The sequence below is a fragment of the Delphinus delphis genome, chromosome 4 (assembly GCF_949987515.2).
Source record: "Delphinus delphis chromosome 4, mDelDel1.2, whole genome shotgun sequence".
Taxonomy (NCBI): domain Eukaryota; kingdom Metazoa; phylum Chordata; class Mammalia; order Artiodactyla; family Delphinidae; genus Delphinus; species Delphinus delphis.
The window spans coordinates 1,546,677-1,565,768 of record NC_082686.1 but is presented as its reverse complement, the minus strand read 5'-3'; the positions used below and the strand labels follow the sequence as shown (position 1 = coordinate 1,565,768).

At 59.8% G+C, this 19,092-nt stretch overlaps 1 protein-coding gene across 1 annotated transcript in view; it reads right to left on the bottom strand.

Moving 5' to 3' along the window:
- Positions 1–5,553: 5,553 nt before the first annotated feature.
- The window catches only part of ITGB2 (integrin subunit beta 2), a 34,665-nt gene continuing 21,126 nt past the window's right edge, over positions 5,554–19,092 (bottom strand). The window contains exons 5-17 of the mRNA XM_060010223.1: positions 18,685–18,865; positions 17,233–17,403; positions 16,746–16,987; positions 15,709–15,864; positions 14,834–14,929; positions 12,438–12,527; positions 11,498–11,638; positions 9,835–10,022; positions 9,506–9,750; positions 9,169–9,388; positions 8,800–9,002; positions 6,887–7,053; positions 5,554–6,728 (exon numbers count right to left, since the gene is read on the bottom strand). Of these exons, the coding sequence (XP_059866206.1) occupies positions 6,666–6,728; positions 6,887–7,053; positions 8,800–9,002; positions 9,169–9,388; positions 9,506–9,750; positions 9,835–10,022; positions 11,498–11,638; positions 12,438–12,527; positions 14,834–14,929; positions 15,709–15,864; positions 16,746–16,987; positions 17,233–17,403; positions 18,685–18,865 (2,163 nt within the window). The 3' untranslated portion in view covers positions 5,554–6,665. The remainder of the gene's footprint in view (positions 6,729–6,886; positions 7,054–8,799; positions 9,003–9,168; positions 9,389–9,505; positions 9,751–9,834; positions 10,023–11,497; positions 11,639–12,437; positions 12,528–14,833; positions 14,930–15,708; positions 15,865–16,745; positions 16,988–17,232; positions 17,404–18,684; positions 18,866–19,092) is intronic.

Below are 19,092 nucleotides of genomic sequence, written 5' to 3'. Positions count from 1 at the left end.
GAGCACCCCTCCCTCTCAGTGTGCTGGGATTCAGCGGTGTGGCATTTAAAATCTTCCGTACTTGCTCTCCCTGAGACGGCCCCAACTGGTTGGAATGTAACTGGTCCTCAACCCCCAGGGTCAGTGTGGAAAGACTTTTCTCGCCAGGAGGACACAGTTGGTTGCAGTGTATTTGTGCCTCTGCGATGTGCAGGGACCAAAGGCAACGTGACCTCATCCTTCCCCGCTGCCAGATGTGGAAAACTGGGCCCAGCAGGGTGCCTGCGGAAGGTCATAGGGCCAGGAAAACAGCGCATCAGGACTGTGAGGCTGGCATCCCAACCCTGCCAGTTCCTACCTCCATGACCTCCGCTTCCGTGCACTTTAGCGGTACAGCTCAGCTCACAGCACTGCTGACCATCACGAGGTCACGGGGTCACGCACAGAACGGACCCGAGGGCCGCAGGTTGGGGCCCAGTGTTAGCGTCCCTGAGCCTGGCGCTCCTGCACACAGTGACTGCACGTCTGTGATGTCACACCAGTGTGGATGTCCAATGTTTTAACGAGCATGCCTTCAACTTGCCTCTGGCTCTTTGTAGAGGAACAAAGTTCCTTCCTGTTCATGTGAGGCAGCAAAGGGCCCTTGACTGCAGTAAGCTGTGTCTGCCCTACATCCTCCAGTTCAAATACTTATCTCCCTTTGGTTTGGATCTTCTGTTATAGAAAAAGATGTTTAAAGACTCATTTGCCATTGGAACTGGAGTAAACACCAGCCCGGGATAAACAACAAGGTCCTACTGTACAGCACAGGGAACTATATTGAATATCCTGTGATAAACCATAATGAAAAACAATATAAAAAAAGAATGTCTGTATGTGTATAACCGAGTCACTTGTCTGTACAGCAGAGACTGCCACCACACTGTACATCAACTAGACGCCAATTAAAAAAAGTTTTCTTAAAAAAGAAAGTTTTGGAATTAAAAACAAACATACCAGCCTGGGCTTGGAACTATGGCCCCAGAAAGCAACATTGTTTCATCGTAACAACCACACAACAACCATGTACTGGCATTTGAAGGACATTGGACATTTGTAAACATTAACCAAGACACAGTGAACGCTACTGCATCTCAAAGAGTGCCATCAGCAATGGCATTTGAAAATACAACTGAGCTGTGGGACAATTCGACAATGAGGAAGTTCAAAAAATACTCAGGGGCTTCCCTGGTGGCGCAGCGGTTGAGAGTCCGCCTGCCGATGCAGGCGACGCGGGTTCGTGCCCTGGTCCGGGAAGATCCCACATGCCGCGGAGCGGCTGGGCCCGTGAGCCATGGCCGCTGAGCCTGCGCGTCCGGAGCCTGTGCTCCGCAACGGGAGAGGCCACAACAGTGAGAGCCCCGCGTACCGCAAACACACACACACACACACACACACAAAAACAAAAACAAAAAAACACAACTCAGTAACTAGAGCCCAAGTCCCTGTTTGAAAAGGGGGCGGACGGGACAGCATTATTTAACTTGACACATTCGATTATCAAAGAGCTTCAAGCTGATAGGAAAGACCCGAAACCACACAGGATGAGAAATACGAAATACAGCGACTTTCCAGAGAAACAGATGAGCATTCTGTTTGCAATCTGGAATTAAAAAAGAATGTGTGGTCTTTCCAGAACAGTGGTTAAGGGATGAGATTTGATACAGTTCGTGGTGTTAACTTAGGAGGAGTGCCCAACGGCAGCACCATGGACAGGGCTGTCCGGGGGTAGACGGCCACGGTGGGCTGAGGCCTGAGCCCAGCTGGTTCTGGAATTCCAGGGCCCCCGCCCCTGGACCGTGCATATGGGAATCACACAATTTGGGCCTTTCACCTGAGTTGTTTTCATTTGGTGGTTGAGTGTGCCATCTGATTTTTTCATCATTGTTAGTACATTCTTTAGTAAGTTAAAGAATTACTTCCAGAAAGGCTGTGTAAACAGATCGAAGCGTCTACCTGGGCCGGTCACATTTTAACCACGGTGATCATTAACACTGCGGAGAGCTCATGTGCAGCTCAGCTGAGGACAAAGGGTGCACTTGAGGGCCTCAGAGTTTGGAGGTGCCTCGGAGGGATCTGGAAAGGTCTGTGGGTGCTCTCAGGCCGGGGAGGGGCAGCGGGGCTCTGGGGCAGCGGGAGGGATGGACAGAAGCAGAGGACTGTGCCGACAGGCCAGAGCCCATTTTCTGTGGTTGGGTTAAGAGATGCAAGCACCGTGCGTGCACCCAGGGTATGAGGATGGCTCCAAGGGGGGCTGCAATGGGGAAGGGCTCCCTGGTCCCTGCCAGGCTGGGCCTCTTGGAGCCCAGGGATTTGCCCTGGACTGAGACACAGAAAACTCTGCCACCTGCCCCCTCCCACGCGGGCAGTCATGACCCTCAACGCACTTCCTCTCAGGGACGGGGAAGGGGGCTCTTGTGACCCCTTCACCTGCACTTTGACAAGACAGAAAACTTAATTCTTTCAAGGTCATGCAGCCAGTGAGAGGCAGGGTGGACGGGTGGGGGGGGTGGGGGGGGCAGGAGGGGAGCGCCCTCTGAGCCTTCTCCTGAGGGGGCACCACCCCCTGCACCCACAGCACCTGCAGCCCCCATGCACAGAGGCACCCTTACGTCCAGGATTAGGCCTCCATTTGCTTGCTTCACGTAACTATACACAAACTATAGAGTGTCACAGAATCACCTGCAGGACTTGGCAAACTCAACTGTGGAACTCAAGTCCCAGAGCCTCTCATTCAGCAGGTCGGGGGCCAGGCCCAGCCTGGTGAAGCTGAGCCTGCTGTCTGAACCAGCCCTTCAGAAGCGTGGTTCTGGGCCAGCGGGGTCTCAACCTCAGCTGCCATCACCTGAAGTCCATTTAAAAGTGGCAATGCCAGTGCTCTCAGACAGACAGACAGACAGACACACGCACGCACACACCAGCAAGGCAGTCAGAACTTGGTGGGCGAGGTGTCGTTGAAAGCTCCCCAGGCACAGGCTGCTGAGACCCTGAGCTGGGAAGTGCTGCTCTGCAAGGGCAATAAGGCACCCACTATTCTAGCTCCTCAACTGCCCAGGTGGAGAGCCCCAGGTCCCGTACAGTAAAAGGCCCTCAGCAGTTAGAATTTAAAATGAAAGTAGCGGACTCAAAGCCAGATGCCCTCCAGATGTGCCCATTCGCAGGTCTGCTGGGGGCCCAGAGGGTGGTGTGATACTGTGATTAATAAGAAATATATATTTCGTCTTCATCTGTTCAAGGCACAGAGCTCCTAAAACCCTTGGAATTTCCCAAGGAATCAGTGATACAAGAGTGTCTTTGTTATTCGTAACAGTCCCCTTTCAAGCATATCTGAGTTTGTTCGTGTGGTGACCTTTGGAAAGCAGCTGTGGATGAGATCTGGTTGCCTGGGGAACTTGCAGTCTCCTCTGCGTCCCCTGCCTTCAGGGAGGGGAGAGGGGCTGGAGTGCTTTGTTCAACCATGCCTACGCCTGTATAATGGAACTTCCATAGAACCCCAGAAGCACCGTGTTCAGGGAGCTTCGGGGGGGGGGGAGAGTGGGCTCAGAGGGCTTGGGGGCCCTGTGCCCCTTCCCCATCCCCTGCCCTGTGCACCTCTTCATCTAGCTCTTCATTTATTACAAAACTAAACTGGTAATCTAGTGAGTAAACTGTTTTCCAGTTCTGCGAACCCCTCTTGCAAATGAACCGAATCTCTGATCTATAGCTGGTCCGTCAGAAGCACAAATGACAACCTGGGATGGTCAAGGGACGGGGGGTGGTCTTGTGGGAATGAGCCCTTAATCTGTGAGATCTCCAGGCAGACGGTGTCAGAATGGAGTTAAATCTGTGGGAGTCTGGCCAGTGTCCTCAGAGAACTGAGTTAATTGCTTGTTTGTGTGGGAAAAACATACGTACCAGAGATGGCCCACTGTCCAGATTTGCCCAGACTTCAGGGTTTCCCGGGCTAAGGGACTTTGAGGGTTAAAACCATGACATCCCTTGGGAATTCCCTGGCGGTCCAGTGGTTAGGACTCCGCGCTTCCACGGGCTAATCCCTGGTTGGGGAACTAAGATCCTGCAAGCCACAGGCGTGCCCCTCCCCACCCACAAAAAATGGGATATGCCAGGGCCTCCCTGGTGGCGCAGTGGTTGAGAGTCCGCCTGCCGATGCAGGGGACGCGGGTTCGTGCCCTGGTCCGGGAAGATCCCACATGCCGCGGAGCGGCTGGGCCCGTGAGCCATGACCACTGAGCCTGCGCGTCCGGAGGCTGTGCTCCGCGACGGGGGAGGCCACAACAGTGAGAGGCCCGCGTACCGCAAAAAAAAAAAAAAAAAATACCAGAAGGTGAATGAGGACATCGCCGAAGCTGGAGGGTGCGGCTCAGGACGTTTTCTCTGGTCCACGGGCTTGTGCTGCCGGAGGAAGAAGGGCACTCGTCTAGCTGGAGTTTTGGGGACCAAGGGGCATCAGGAGGGAACTGCACCCCAGTTGTAACAGAGGAAATATGGTCATTAAGTGTCTGTGGACGCGGATGCACAGGAAGGGCACGGGGACTGCACACAGGGGACCCCAGAGGAAGGAGCCGTTTGGGGGAGAGTACGAGACTCCATTGGACGTGCCTGTGCGACATGGCGGGGGGGGGGGCGCGTCTGCAAGGGCTTGGGACCGGAGTGGGGACCTGCGGCTTGCAGACCACGTGTGAGGAGCGGCTCGCCTTCCGGGGGTCATGGAGGGAAGGGTCAAGGCTAGGAACGTGCACAGCCATCCACATTTACCAGGTGGGGAGACTGGATGACCTGCAGCCCAACGTTGTCTGCAAGTGATTCCATTTTGTTCAATCGGGTTTTAACGTTTTGGAAAAATAGAGCCTGATTCTTCGCCTAGGTGTGGAAGGATGCAGCACCACTAAGGTGGTAGAAGGTTAACCGTTGGTTATTCTGTTTTAAACCCGCTTGTTTATGGACAGGCAGGAAGGACGGATGCCAGGGGTGCTAGAGTGATGGGCAACAGGCGGGAGTGCCCGTGGGCCTTAGCCACGCTCCTCACTTGGTGTGTGGGTGGAGAGGCGTAAGAGGCCTTAGGTGGGATGAGGCGACACAGGACGAGACAGGACAGGGTGCTGGCATCCCAGCAGCAGCGAGTGGGCTCGAGCAGGGAAGGCAGAGCTTCCCCCCTGCAGGGGACCAAGCAGCAGTGAAAGTTCTCAGCTGCGGGAGTGTAGAGGGGGAGATGGTCACTCATTTTTTTAAACCTCGCTCTCAGTCCTGGACCACGTGCTTTTCCGTCTCAGTGGGCATCGTGTACCATTTTACACTGGCTGTGAGGCTACCCTCTGTGCACCTCCAGGAGGGCAGCGAGGGTCTCTGCTTCTGCGCACTGTTCTCTGCACAGAGACGGGCATAGGCAGTGCTCTGGAAGTGCAAGTGCAGGCTCTTAACCACTGAGCCGCCAGGGAAGGCCCTGAACTGATGTGTTTTTAATAAAGAGTTATGCTGGGGTTTTAATAAAAAGTTATACATTTTATGGAAAAAAATAAGGGGAAATAGCATCTGAAACTATGTCTATGCACGTGAATGTATATTCACAGATATGCACCCCGTGCTCACATCTGTCTGCGCCTCTCAGGTCTGTGCAACGTGAGGGAAGAGCAGCATCGCCAGGGCTGCAGAGGATGTTAACACACCGGAATAGAGCCCTTTCCTTGGGGACCCAGGACCGCCCCACCCTGACGGACCCTCACGGGCCACACCCGGACCCTGACCCACACGGAGCCTGCAGAGGTTGGCAGACACGCACACGGCTAGGTGATCACGCTGGGACCTGCCACCTACGACCATCACACCTGATCACCTTGACCTCCAGGTCACCCCAGGAAACAGCCCGTGAGAAACACACTTATTTAAACTCTCTTCCACTCATCACCCAAGAGCGGGTGTAGACAGCCGAGAGCGTGACAGACGCCCACTTTCCCATCTTGCCTCGGCCCCGTTCAAGCTCTGCAGGGGGACCCCTTTGCTGGGGCCGTCCCCTGTCTTCTGAAAGCTGCCTAGGAGGTGGGGCCGGGACAGGGACAGAGAGGGGCGTGCACGGCCAACAGGTGAGGAAGGAGGAAAAGAGAACCCTGAGCCACGGCCCAAAGTCTACACGGACCCTCGGAGTGTGTGAAGAGCAGTGGAGGTGGGGCACAGACCGCGGCGCCCAGGGAAGCCCCTGCGGAAGGGTTATTAATTTTTTCTGTACACGTGATTGGGGGCAGCATGATCAACGGGATGTAATTTTACACTCTGAGAAGTTCACATATAAATAAATCTGTACCACCTTTCATCAGACCGCGGTGCTAATTTTTACAAAGGACAACACATGTCTAACCTTATGGGACGCGAGCTATGGGACGCGAGCTATGGGACGCGAGCTATGGGACGCGAGCTATCAAAAGTCACTCATGTCAGAAGGGGGAGGCTGGCCCTTCTGATGCGTCCCTAGCATTATCTGGCCGCGCCTGTCATTCTGGGGGCAGGAAAAACGGTGGACTTTCAATTAGTGGTGAAGTTGTCAAGTGTCAGCCGAGTCCACCGGGCGACGGGGTCACGGGCGGCCTGCGGGAGGGGACGTGGCGTGGGGCGCTCCTCCTGGGCGGCGCAGGAGGCCCCGTCTTCACCAAGCAGCCCTAACTCTCAGCAAACTTAGGGTTCATGACTGTCGTGGTGGCGCTCTTGAAAAGGGGGTTGTCCTGGTGAGAAAGCAAGCGAGACTTGTCAGCGCAGGGAGGAAGGCGCTGGGCTCCGGGGATGAGCTGCGAGGGTGGGGTGAGGCGGGCTCGGCTCCCGTGGGCGTGCCCTCGCCGCAGAGGTGGGAGGCGCGCCTTTGTGGGGCCCCGGGGCCACTCACGTTATTCCACTGGGACTTCAGCTTCTCCTTCTCGAAGCGCTTGTACTCCCTGAGGTCACTCAGGTGGGTCAGGACCTTCCAGATGCCCAGCAGGAGGAGGCCGACGAGCACGACGCCTGCCACGGTGCCCCCCACGATGGCGGCGACGTTGGGGCCCTTCATGCACTCTAGGCAAAGAGGCACACACGCGGGGGCGTCAGGCCCGCCCGTCCCTGCACGGTGTCGGCGCTCCGCTGCTGGCTCTCAGTGACAGGCAGTGAGCAAACCGGCCCTGGCCCCGGCCCCCAGCCAGGCAGGGTGCAGAGCTGGGCACAAGGCCAGGCCGTGTGGTTCCAAATGAAATTGAGAGGCCCTTTGTTCATGGAGAAGGAAAGGGGGCCGAGGTGGCCAGTAAGTAACCAGGGCCAGACCCTGGCCTCCCACCTGGACAGCCAATGACCCGATCACTGGAACCTAGCCTAACCCACGTTGGGTCACAGTTTAGGGGTGGGCACTCTCCTCGTAAAGGCATTCCCAGGGGAACCAATGGCAGCAGCCTTGGGAATGAGGGGGGTGGGGTCCCAGTGCCTGAGGGGCTGCACCCAGCCTCCCCCTGAGCCTGGGGGAGGGGAGGCTCTGGACTGTAGCATGCCTGCGCGGCGCCTGATCAAGGCACGATGTTCAGCGGGAGCCCGTCTGCCCGGCTCGTGGGCACTGGGGTTCGCTGGCACTCCCCCCGCACCATCCTGGCCTCTCCAGGGAACCTCCCTCCCTCACAGAAGTGGAACAACTTAGCCAGCGCGCACAAAGCCAGACCTGACCCCACACGTGCCTGTTAAAACACCCGGGGACAGCTGTCTGCACCAGCAGGCTGGGCTCTGCCGCCCTGGTAACAGACAAAGGGCTTGGGCTCTATCTGCCTTCCTGGGGGTCCTGTCGTGGGGAGGGGAGCTGGGAGCAGGTCTCAGTCCTGTAAGGTCCCCGGGGTGGGCTGCTGTCCCACGTCTGCTGCGCTCACCCCAGAGGCCGGCCTCGAGGCCTGTGCCCCACCCCCGCAGCCTCTCTGAGCAGTAAAGGGGCGGGGGTACCGAGAGCTGGTGTGTCCACACGGCTCCCTGTGCTGCTGCTGTAACCCTCAAGCCCATCCCCTCGTGGGTGTGTTACTCTAAGTCCCCGCGTCCCACACACGCTTTGCCATTGTCCACTCAACCTACCTCCTCAACACTGACCTACCCTCCGTCCCTACTTGTTGCCCTCTCTCCTGATCCCGCCCAGAGTTCCATCCAAGGGCAGGCCCTGTCCACGCCGCCCCCAGGACCCCAACCCCGCCCTGCTCAGTGCCCGGACTGGGCAGTGGCCCTTCCCAGGTCTGCGCCCGGCCTGTGAGAGCACAGCGCACTCCTCTGAAAGCCGGCTGGCCCTCCGGTGTGTCTGGGAAGAGACATAAGCCCAACCCCTCCCACCCCACCCCCGCCCCCGGCCTCACAGGGGCCCAGTAAGAGCCCAGCCCAGCACCTCTGACCCTCTCATGCCCTGGTCTCAGCTGCAAGCGTCCTCTTCAGAGAGACCTTCTGACCTCTGAGACACGCCCCGCCAGCGTCTTTACCCCTGGGAACCGGTTCATGTGTCCCCACCCGTGTCCCGGGAACCTATGAAGACAGAGTCAGCCTCTGGGACCCTGGCGAGCCGGGCGGCGGCCCCTGGGGAAGCCGGCTCCGGCTCCGCGGGCCCCTCCAGGGCCAGGGCCGGATGTGGGTCCGGCGGCCCCAGTGGTCCCCTGGGCCGGCTCTCGGGGCTTGCGCTCCAGGCCGCGCTCAGCGCCAGCGCTCCGGGAAGCGCCCCTGCGGGACAGCCGGCCGCCCCGGAGCAGGGCGCACGGCGGGCGGGCTGAGCGGCGCGGGGACCCGGTCCTGACCCCGCCCCTCCGGGCTCACCGCGCGTGTCGTTCACGTGCACGTCGTATCTGTCCCGCCCCTCGCGCTGCAGCAGGGTGTAGGTCATCCAGCAGCCCTCGGAGTCGCGCTCCTTGCACGTGCGGCCGGGCAGTGGCCTGGGCAGCAGCTTCGTCTCCCCGCACGCTGCGCTGCAGTTCTTGGCGAAGGGGCCCTGGTCGAACTTCAGACACTCGGCGCAGTTGCTGCGGGCGAGGCGCGGCGTGACCGCGGGCAGGAGGGACGGGGGCGCGGGGCCCGGGCCACCCGGAGCTGGGGGCCGTCCTCAGCGCCCCGCGCCCCGGGTCCGGCCGGACGGCGGTTTTCCCGGGCCGCGGAGGCACGAGGCGGGCGGGGCAGCGAGATACTCACGCGTAGCGGGCGCAGGGCGCGGGGCAGCCCGGGCACTCGAGGCACAGGGGCGGCTGGTAGCCGGGGTCGCACTGGCACACGTTGCAGCGGCACCGGCCGCGGCCGCTGCACTCGACGCCATCCAGGTTGAGGCAGCCCTTTGTAGACTTGAGGCACTGGCACGCCGAGCCCTCGTGGCCGTTGTGGCACCTGCAGGTGCCACAGAAGCAGAGCCCTCGCTCTGGAAGACAGGGGCCCCCGCAGACTCAGCCCCGCCCGAGCCCCAGCCCGAGCCGCCCCCCGCAACCGCCCCAGGGGCGGCTGAGGCTCCGCCGGTTGGTCTGTTCCCCGCGCTCACTCTCGCCCCCGCAGACTTGGCCGTCGTAGCGCTCGCAGTTGACGTTGTCACACTCGCAGAACTGGCCGTAGATCTTCTTGTTGGGCACATCGCTTGTGTGGCACACGCACTGCCCGCAGATGCAGTCCCCCAGCCCCGAGCAGATGATGGAGCCGTTGTCCTTCCGGCAGCTTCCCTCCAGCTCCTGGCTGCTCCGGCCCTGCGTCTGGCACTCGCAGTTCTTCCCTATGTAGCCGGCGTCGCACCTGCATGGGAGATGTGGGGTCAGGGCCCTCCCGCGCGGGCTCTGCCGCGGCGCGCCTGCGCGGGAGGCGGGGCCGCGGCCGCACCTGCAGACTCCGCACTCCATGGAGCCCCTGCCGCCGCAGAGGTTGTGGTCCCGGCTCGCGTCCCGGCACCGGCACTTGCACTGGGGGAGGACCCGCACAGTCACCGTGTCCGTGAAGCCCAGCGCCCGGATGACGAATGACTGCTCCTGGATGCACTCTGTGGCTGTGACCTTCACCTGGAAGGTGATCTGTAGTGGGAAAGCAGGGCTCAGGTGAACATTGGACCCCGGGCACACAACCCTGCTCCCACCTCCTCCCTGGGCAGCGTGGACAAGGGCACGGCCTAGCAGGGTGAGGATCAGCGTCCTGGGCTTCCAAGCATGGAGGGGACCGCCTCTGCTGGGCCCCCAGGGGAGTGCATGTCGGTGGGGGGAGGGAAGGACATGGACACTCCAGGTGGTTTCAGGACTTGGGAGGGGAGATGACGGAAGAGAGGATGCGAGTTGGAAACGCAGAGTCAGAGATGCTGGAACATGCCCCCCAGCCCTCCTGCAGCTCCCCCCCGCCATCCTCTGGTGGCCTGGACTTGAGCAGGGATGTCTTTAGAATACTTTTTTTTTTCTGCGGTACACGGGCCTCTCACTGTTGTGGCTTCTCCCGTTGCAGAGCACAGGCTCCGGACACCCAGGTCCAGCGGCCATGGCTCACGGGCCCAGCTGCTCCGCGGCATGTGGGATCTTCCCGGACCGGGGCACGAACCCGTGTCCCCTGCATCGGCAGGCGGACTCTCAACCACTATGCCACCAGGGAAGCCCTAGAATACTTTTAATCTCACATCCCTTTAAAAGAATTTTAGAATGACTCTGTAAATGATGTATATTTTCTCCATGTATTTTGTCCCAAAGCCTGGAGGCTAAGATGCCAAAATCGCACAGGAAGTCCTAGGTTCTGCATGTGGGGTTGTATTCTGACCCCGAAAGCCCAAGGGGAACCGAGCGGGCAGGGCAAAGTCCCCGCCACTCACACAGCACTGCTGCTCAGCCAGCACTGAGCTTCAGGGGGCACCAGCTCGGCCACGGCAAGCCTCACTGCAAATCAACGTGAGTGAATCTCCAACCCGTACGTGAAGACAGAGCAGAAACATCAGGGAAGTAAGCAATCAGTCAGAAGACTGAATAAATTCCTGTCTGGATCACCGCGTATGAGGGGGACACATTTCACTAAAAAGTCCCACACATTTAGTAAGTCACAGAGCTGAAAGAATTCCGATGTCGTTTAGAAATAAAAGCAAGTATTTTGCTGAATATTAATTCACAGCTGGAGAAAGGAAAAGTTTAATTGTTCTGGTCACGACAAATTAAAAATATCAGGGACATAACTCAGTGCCTGTTTATAATCATTTGTGTGGCCCCTGCTTTAATGTGTTTGTCAAAAAACAAAAACACGAAAATCAAAGCAAAGCAGATGCCCCGTGTAGAAGGAACGCCCTTCTTAGGCGGGTGGCGCTGTACCCGGCATCTGCCCCCAGGGGGCGCTGCCGTCCTCGCGGCGGTCGGTGTACACCGGGCCGCGAACAGTGTGTGTGGATTTTCAAGGGAAGGAACTGGACCCGCGGTGGACTGGACCCCGCCTCTTGCTGGTCCCTGTGAAGCCGTGTGCCGGGGTGCACCCTCCCTCGCTGTCCCTGGGGGAGCCCCTTCCAGAGGCCGGGAGGGAGCCTCACCGGCACGTTGATCTGGACGCCGTCGCAGTCCCCTCTGGGCTGGTCCACCTTCGATACCCCGTTACTGCAGAAGGAGTCGTAGGTGACTTTCAGGGTGTCAGGGAGGGTGTTGTGATCCAGAAAGACTCTGGAGGACAGTTTCTGTGGGCAAAGAGCACCGTGCTCAGGCTCATCCCGCTGTCCCCGGCCCTTCCCGCCCCTTCCCGGCCGATGGCCGGCACGCCTCTCATCTCCCTCCCTCCACCCGTGTGTCCACTGAGAGCTCCACGGGTGCCGGGTCCTGCACCCCATGCCACGCCCCCCGAGACAGGCCAGTGGAAGGGACAGACGTGGAGACACGTCACAGCCCTGCAAGAACGGGAGCTTGACCGTCCACCCACCACTGAAACCCCAGTGCGTGGCACAGGGTGGGAGCTGGAAAAACTGTCTAAGTGAATGAGAGAGAGCGAGACAGACCATCAGACAGGAAGAGAGACAGAGAAACAGAGATAGAGAGAGACAGAGAGGTGAATGAGCCACTCACTGAAGGTGGCATCGTCGGTGCAAAGACAGAGCCCCCCCATGGGCAGCATCTGGAGTGTGGGAGGGCCTGCTCGGGGTGGGGGTGGCTAGGGCTCCAGGAGGGTACGAGCAGCAAACGGAGCTGCCTCAGTGGGGCTCTGACTCAATGCAGTGTCATCAGTGCTTACTGGGTGCTCCCAGCAAGCTGTGCTCGCAAGGCCAGCAGACCCTTTGGCTGGAAGAGGGCCTGATGCCTGTGTCCCAGGGGAGGCACGGAGGGCCTGGGGTGGCACCTACCACACCGTCAACGAGGAGGACAGCTGCCCTGGGGAAGTGCCCGAGGATGGCCCACAGAACGCAGGGGCTCTCCTCCCCAGACCTTCCTCCTGCTGGCCCGCAGCGGGGCGGCGTCTTGGCCGACTACCCGGGGGGCACTTACGTTGTAGGCGTTCTTAATAAGCTGGACTACGTTGCTGGAGTCGTCTGACAGCTCCCCGACTGCAGACTTGGGGATGATCTCCGTGAGCTTCTGTCAGGGAAGAAGACAGGTGGGCATGGCCAGAACCCTGGTACCAGGACACCTCAGCATCCACCCAGTTTTGTAGTAACACCCCAGAGGGTTTCCTTCCTGCTTGCGAGCTGGCTCAGAGAACCCTGCCCCCGATTTCTTACTGTATTCAGGTAACACAGCACGTGGTCCACTGTTGTGCAGGCAAACGTTTAACCACTGGCTCTCAGGAAGCGCACCCTGAATTGCAGCGTTTGCCGATTTCCTCAGTAGAAATACTCCACCCTTGTTGATTTCCCAGCACTGAAGGCAGAGCCGGGAAGGTGTGCCTCGCCATGGTGAGATGCCACCCCAGGGACTTCCCTGGTGGTCCAGTGGTTAAGAATCCGCCTTCCAATGCAAGGCACACGGGTTCACTCCCTGGTCGGGGAACTAAGATCCCACACGCCAAGGGGCAACTAAGCCCGTGCGCCACAACTAGAGAGCCCACGCTGCAACGAAAGATCCCACGTGCCTCAAGATCTGACACAGCCAAATAAAATAAATAAATAAATAAGTCTATTAAAAAAAAAAGATGCCACCCCATCACGCGGCTGTGACAGGCACAAAGAACCCAAGGGCACAGGCAATCGTGAAATGCGGCACAAAACCAGCAAGCGACGTGTTCCGAGCGTGTGAGCTGACCTAATCTAACTTTCACGATGGCTGTGTGTTAAACAACATGGTGGCAACTGGGTCTGGCAGGCGGGGCCGGCTGGCCCAGCGGCACCTCTGGGGTGGGCAGGCCGGAGCCCGAGGTCATGCAGACAAGCCTGGGGCAGCCTCCAGGGAACATCTGTGTCCCTGCCACCCTTAGTTTAGCCCATCTTTCACGGGAAATTGCACCATCACTTTGTCTTGCAGAACCAAGGGTGGGTCACGTCCTGCCACAAAGCCCTGCTGTGATGCCCCAGAATGGAGTCCAGGCTCCTCCACAAAGCTCACAAGGACACACAGCCTGGCCACCCCACCTCCGGCCTCCGCCACCCTCTCCTCTCCTCCTCAGCCTCGGGACCCCCCCGGCCACCTGCTCTCCATTCGGTGCAGAAACACATACTGAGGAGGGTCCAGCGTAAGCTGCCCATACAGACTCGGGCCTCCTTGACCCCCCCTCGCTAGGAGCCCCGGGAGTGGGGTCAGGAAGCTAAGGCTCAGAAAGGCCTGTGACCTGCCCGGGGCCTCGTCCTTGCTGTTGGGGAGCAGGGCCTGGGGTCCGAGTCTCCCGTCTCCAGCTTCTGCCCCATCACCACACTACCTTCTGGGACACGATCCCTGCCCCTAATAGCAAATCACTGGGACCTGCTACCACCTGGCGAGGAGGAGACTGTCACGTCCCGGAACACGGTCAGGGACACGGCAGCTGCGAGGCCCTGACTTGCCAGCGCTCGGGAAGCTCATGTGGGTGGGTGGCCTCTCAGCGGCACCCGGCCACCAGCCTTGCTGTCCTTGCGGCTTGGCCAATACCCACTGCCAGCCCCCGGGGGGGTCTTCCGGACACCCGCCCCTCCTCCCTCGGCATCCCCTGGGAACGCTGATGGCAGGCGCGGCTGGCCCCACTGGCAAACGCCCCACACAGGCACAGCAGGCCACAGGCCTCAGCAGGAAGGGCACCGGGACTTAGGGAAGGACAGGGGCCAGGAGGCGCTCCCAGCCCATCGCAGCCAGAGGCCACCACGCTGAGCCCGGCAGATGAGAGCACAGCAACTAAAACAGCCCCACAGTGACTGGGAGAAGGAGGAGGGATGAGAAACGCTCTACGACAAAGAAACTTCCCCACGAGAATTCCACGCCACAGAAAAATTTAGTAAGAACAGCAATTCAGAAAAGTCGGGACAGACCCAGGTCTCCTGAGCCGTGAAGGAAGTGCTGTCACAGCTGCTGGGGGGCCCGGGCGCCTGCTGGTTATGGGGGTGTTTTCCTCGCGACACTGAGCCGTGCGCTGGGGGTTCCAGAGCCCTCCTGCGTACACCTTACACTGTGTGAACAGTGCTGACCTGCAAACGTATGTGGACACAAAACAAGGAACTTTCCCTGACGTGAAAAACGGGGTGTGCAGACCCAAAGGGTTTCGTTGAGGCAAAACCACGATTACTGAAGTGCAAGGACTTGTCAGTGTCATGCGGCCTCAGCTCCTCAGCAGCAGCGCTCACTCCCCGAAACTCGGGGCTGCTGCGTGGCCACAGCCCACACACCCAGCCCGGAAGCAGAACTCAGGCCGTGGTCACCCTGGATTTGGTCACCATCCAGTTGCGACGCCTCTTCCTGCCGGATTGCTCAAGCCCGCTTACCTCGTACGTTGCCACCATTCTCTTGGTCACAGCGAAGATGGGCTGGATATTGCTTTCTGCCAGCTTGTGTGCCAGCTGGCCCACCGATGGGTAGTCCTAGAGAGGGCACCCCCGGTCAGATGGCTCCCAAGGCTGGGGACAAGCCATCCAAGCTGCCTGTCCGCTCCTGTCGGCAGAAGTGACGGCCCAGGGCGCAGAGGCTCCGCCTGCCTCCTGCTGTGATGGGGCCCGTTCCCAATGATGTTCGCAAACGCTCGCAAACGCGTAAGATGATGGGATTAGAAGGGAAACTGACAATATTGAAATACACTCAAGAAAATATTAAAAGCTGAGAAGTGCTTCCTGATCAATGCACTAAAAAAGAAATCCAGTGGCCAGTAGCCGCTCCCAGACACCCAAAGCGGAGGAGTGGTGAGCAGCGTTTTGCGGTGTCCGCACTGTGGGGCGCTGGCGAGACGCCTCTGCCTTCTCCGGGAGGCGGCATCTCAGACGCTGCCCCCAGCACAGTGGCACCCATTTTCACAACTTCACGACGTGCGCGATTTCGGGCAGAGGCTCACCGGAGCCTCAGATGTCACATCCGTCCTGTTCCAGTCGGTGGGCCCCTGAGAGCTGCCACCAACACCCACCTCCAGTCTGCAGGCTGCAGGTGGAGGACCCCAAGGGTCACATCTCTAAAGTCCTCTGCAGTGCCTGGGCTTTACGACTCCAGGGTGCCGAGCATCGTCTCACAGCAGCCCTGGACCAGAGAATTCTGACCTCTTGGTGCCGTTCGAGTGCTTCCCCCAGAGCGAGGGCCCCTCCCCACCCCTCTGGACCCCGGGCTGGCAGTGAGCCTACCTCCCCCCCGCCCCCCAAGACACCGCCACACTCACGAATTCGTTGCTGCTTTTATACATGTTGTCCTCCAGGTGGCAGCGGCCATCGTTGGGAGTGAGGATGGCGCCCAGCTTCCCGTCTCCCGCAAAGTGGAAGCCGTCATCCGTGGCAAACACCAGCAGTCTGGTGACGTTGCGCCAGCCGATCTCCTCCTGACAAGGAGAGGGCAGGGTGACCTGCCTCAGCTTCCCCAGATGGGGGGGGGGCCAAGGCAGAGCTTGCCGTGCTCGCCTCGGGGCTGTGTGCCCCCCACTCCTGGGTTTTCTGGGGGGCAGGAGGACCAGAGACAGGGCCCAGCGCCCAGGGGGGCCCGACAAGTGTCTGTGGGACGACAAGCTCCCAGATGCCCAGGTGAATGCGTGGGACACCGAAGGGACAGGAATGCATGTTTACATTTGCATACTCTGCGGCCCAGTCAGCTCGGACCTGGGACCACTTCCTAAGGGGACACTCCCAAAGAAGAAAAAGTACTTAGAAATGTTTATCTCACTGCAAACACAGAGGGAGGAGCCCACGGCCACCGTGATGAGGAGGCGACAGAGCCAGGGCGCACGCGCATCGTGACCCGTGACGTCACACAGAAATGAAAATGTGTGTCTGCGACGCAGGACGGCGCTCCCAGGGAGCAGAGGGGCTGGAGGGCTGGGGTCCAGTCTGTGAAGGTGGCGGGACTGCGCGGCTGAACATGGGTCGATGTGTTGCAACACATCACAATACAGCGGCGGGACAGGACCATGTGGTGAGGGGTCAGCAGGGGGCAGGGGACGGCCGGCCCCGACACTTAAGCCACATGACTGTCGGGGGGCCTGGCCAGGACGCCCTCTGTTCCTCGAGGGGCGCTGGAAGTAGGGGTGATTCTACTGCAGGAACCGCCAGGGTTAGGTGGCTCAGGGGTCTTCCTTAACAGGACCATTTCCTTGTATTTAGGCTTCAGAAGGTTTGCACAGGGTCACAAGCTGCTAATAGTGGAATCTGTGGGTGTCGTGACGGAGGCCCCCGGGTCTGGAGAAAGCAGGGCAGGCAGGGGCCTCACCGGGCACGCGGCGACTTGCATCATGGCGTCCAGCCCACCCTCGGGGGCGTCCAAGTTTCCCGAGATCAGCTGCTTCCCGACCTCCGTCCGGAACTGACTGGAGTTGTCGGTGAGTTTCAGCACGTGCCGAAAGGCGAACGGGGCCTGGCACTCCTTCTCCTTGTTGGGGCACGGGTTCTGCAGCTTCTCGGGGTGCGTGTTGACGAAGGGGAGCACCGTCTTGTCCACGAAGGACCCGAAGCCTAGGGGTCGGGCGGGCTGTGAGCCCCGGCTTCCCCACCTCATGCCAGAGGGCAGCGGGGGTGGGGGTGGGGGCGGGGAGGAAGCAAGGTGGCCCTTGGGGGGTTGCACCAGGGACACTAGGTCTGGAGCCCTGGTGCCCTGCCCTCAGGACGTGGGGGCACAGAGGTACCCAGGGTGGGGGCCTGGGGGGTGTGCAGGCAGCAGGCTGGCCGGGGCTCAGGGGAGGAGGGAGCGGACAGCTCACCGATGCGGCCGGACTCGGTGATCTCGTTGAGGGCCCGGAGCAGGTCACCCCCCAGCTTCTTGACGTTGATGAGGTCGTCCAGCATGGAGTATGAGAGGTCCATCAGGTAGTACAGGTCGATGGGGTAGCCCTTGGCCCGCTGGAAGGTCACGTTGAACACAGCCGCCTGACCTGCGGGATTTGGGAATCGCGGGAGAGTGAAGGCCACCTCATCTAGCAGGGCTCGGGGGCACTGGTGCCCCCTGCAGGCCTCAGGACCCTCATGACCCCCACTCTCTGAGGCCTGCAGGTAAAATGCAGGGCGCCTACTCAGATTCGAATTTCAGATAAAGAGCACATTCCCAAATAGAAGACTATTTGGGCACAGAGATACTGAAAAGTGTTCGTTGTCTATCTGTCATTGTTGAAATTCAGATCCACCTGGATCTCCCTCGATCTCCCCGGCAAGGCCTTCTCTACCACCAGCCAGCAGGCAAATCCGTCCCGTCCCAGCAAGGGCTCCCTGGCCATCCTGGGGATACTCCCCCTTCCTCAACCACATCCCGCTGGCTTCTGCGCTTCGCCATCTTAATCACCACGTGTACCTCTAATTACTTGTCTATCTGTCAGTACGAATAGCCTGTGTCCCCAGCTCCCAGGATGGTGCCTAGCACACAGCTGGTGCTGGACAAAGACGTGAGGACTCAAGCTCCGAACCGAGTCCCCTCTGCCTGGCCCACCTACCAGCACCAGCTCCCACGTGTGGCCGCCCCAGCCCTGCCCAGGCCCGCCCGCCACACCCCCCGCTGCTCCACCACGCCGCCTTCCTGAAGGGCGTTTCTCGGAGCGCTAACAGGGAGCTATGTCCTGAACCTGGGTCCGTGGTCAAGTCAGGTGGGCAGCACTGATTTAAATGGTTACTGGGGTTCCTTGGCTGCAGGACTTGTCAGAGCCTTTACTTTGCCAAGAGTACCTGGCCTTCTGAGAGTGTGACAAATGAGTGCTTTCCAGATGGTTTGTTCTCCCTTGTAAAAAGGACACAGAACTCAGGGTTAAAAGAGAAACTAGGGGGGGTCCCTGGTGGCGCAGTGGTTGAGAGTCCGCCTGCCGATGCAGGGGACGCAGGTTCGTGCCCCGGTCTGGGAAGATCCCACATGCCGCAGAGCGGCTGGGCCGGTGAGCCATGGCCGCTGAGCCTGCGCGTCCGGAGCCTGTGCTCCGCAACGGGAGAGGTCACAACATCACAACAGTGAGAGGCCCGCGTACCGCAAAAAAAAAAAAAAAAAAAAAGAGAGACTAGGCACCAGCCGCCGACGGGGCTCTTGGGGGCACCCTCCCCGGGGCAGAGAGAAGAGCTCAGACTGGTTCCCAGCAGTCCCAGGGCCTTGCCCAGCCCACCTGGCTGTCTGACCTGGACACATGGGATACGCGGCCATCAGGGGCTGGCTCACCCCCAGCCGAGGCCAAGCCTACCTGGTCTCAGGTAGAGTGTCACTTTCTGTGGGGACAGCTGCTTCTGGCCCCCCACCTGGTCCTCCTGGGTCGTGGCGTGGCTCCTGGGGTCGATGATGTCATCCGTCGCGCAGCCCTTTGACAGCAGCTGCTCCCGCGTGTCACAGCGAGTGGAGTCAGGCTCCCCTTGCCCCGTGAAGTTCTGGGGGAGCCAGGGGTCAGGGGTCAGGGGCAGAGAAAAGATGGGAGCCCACACTGTGGATGCTGTGCGAAGCTGACCCCCTCATCTGCACCGGATTCAGGTCAGGAGTCCCGGTGGCAGCGGGACGAGGCAGGGGCTGGGCGGCCTCCAGAGGACCTGTTCACGAGGCTTCGCATCCCAGGAGAGCCCGCGAGCGGGCAGAGGCGACTCAGGAACCAACGGCTCCA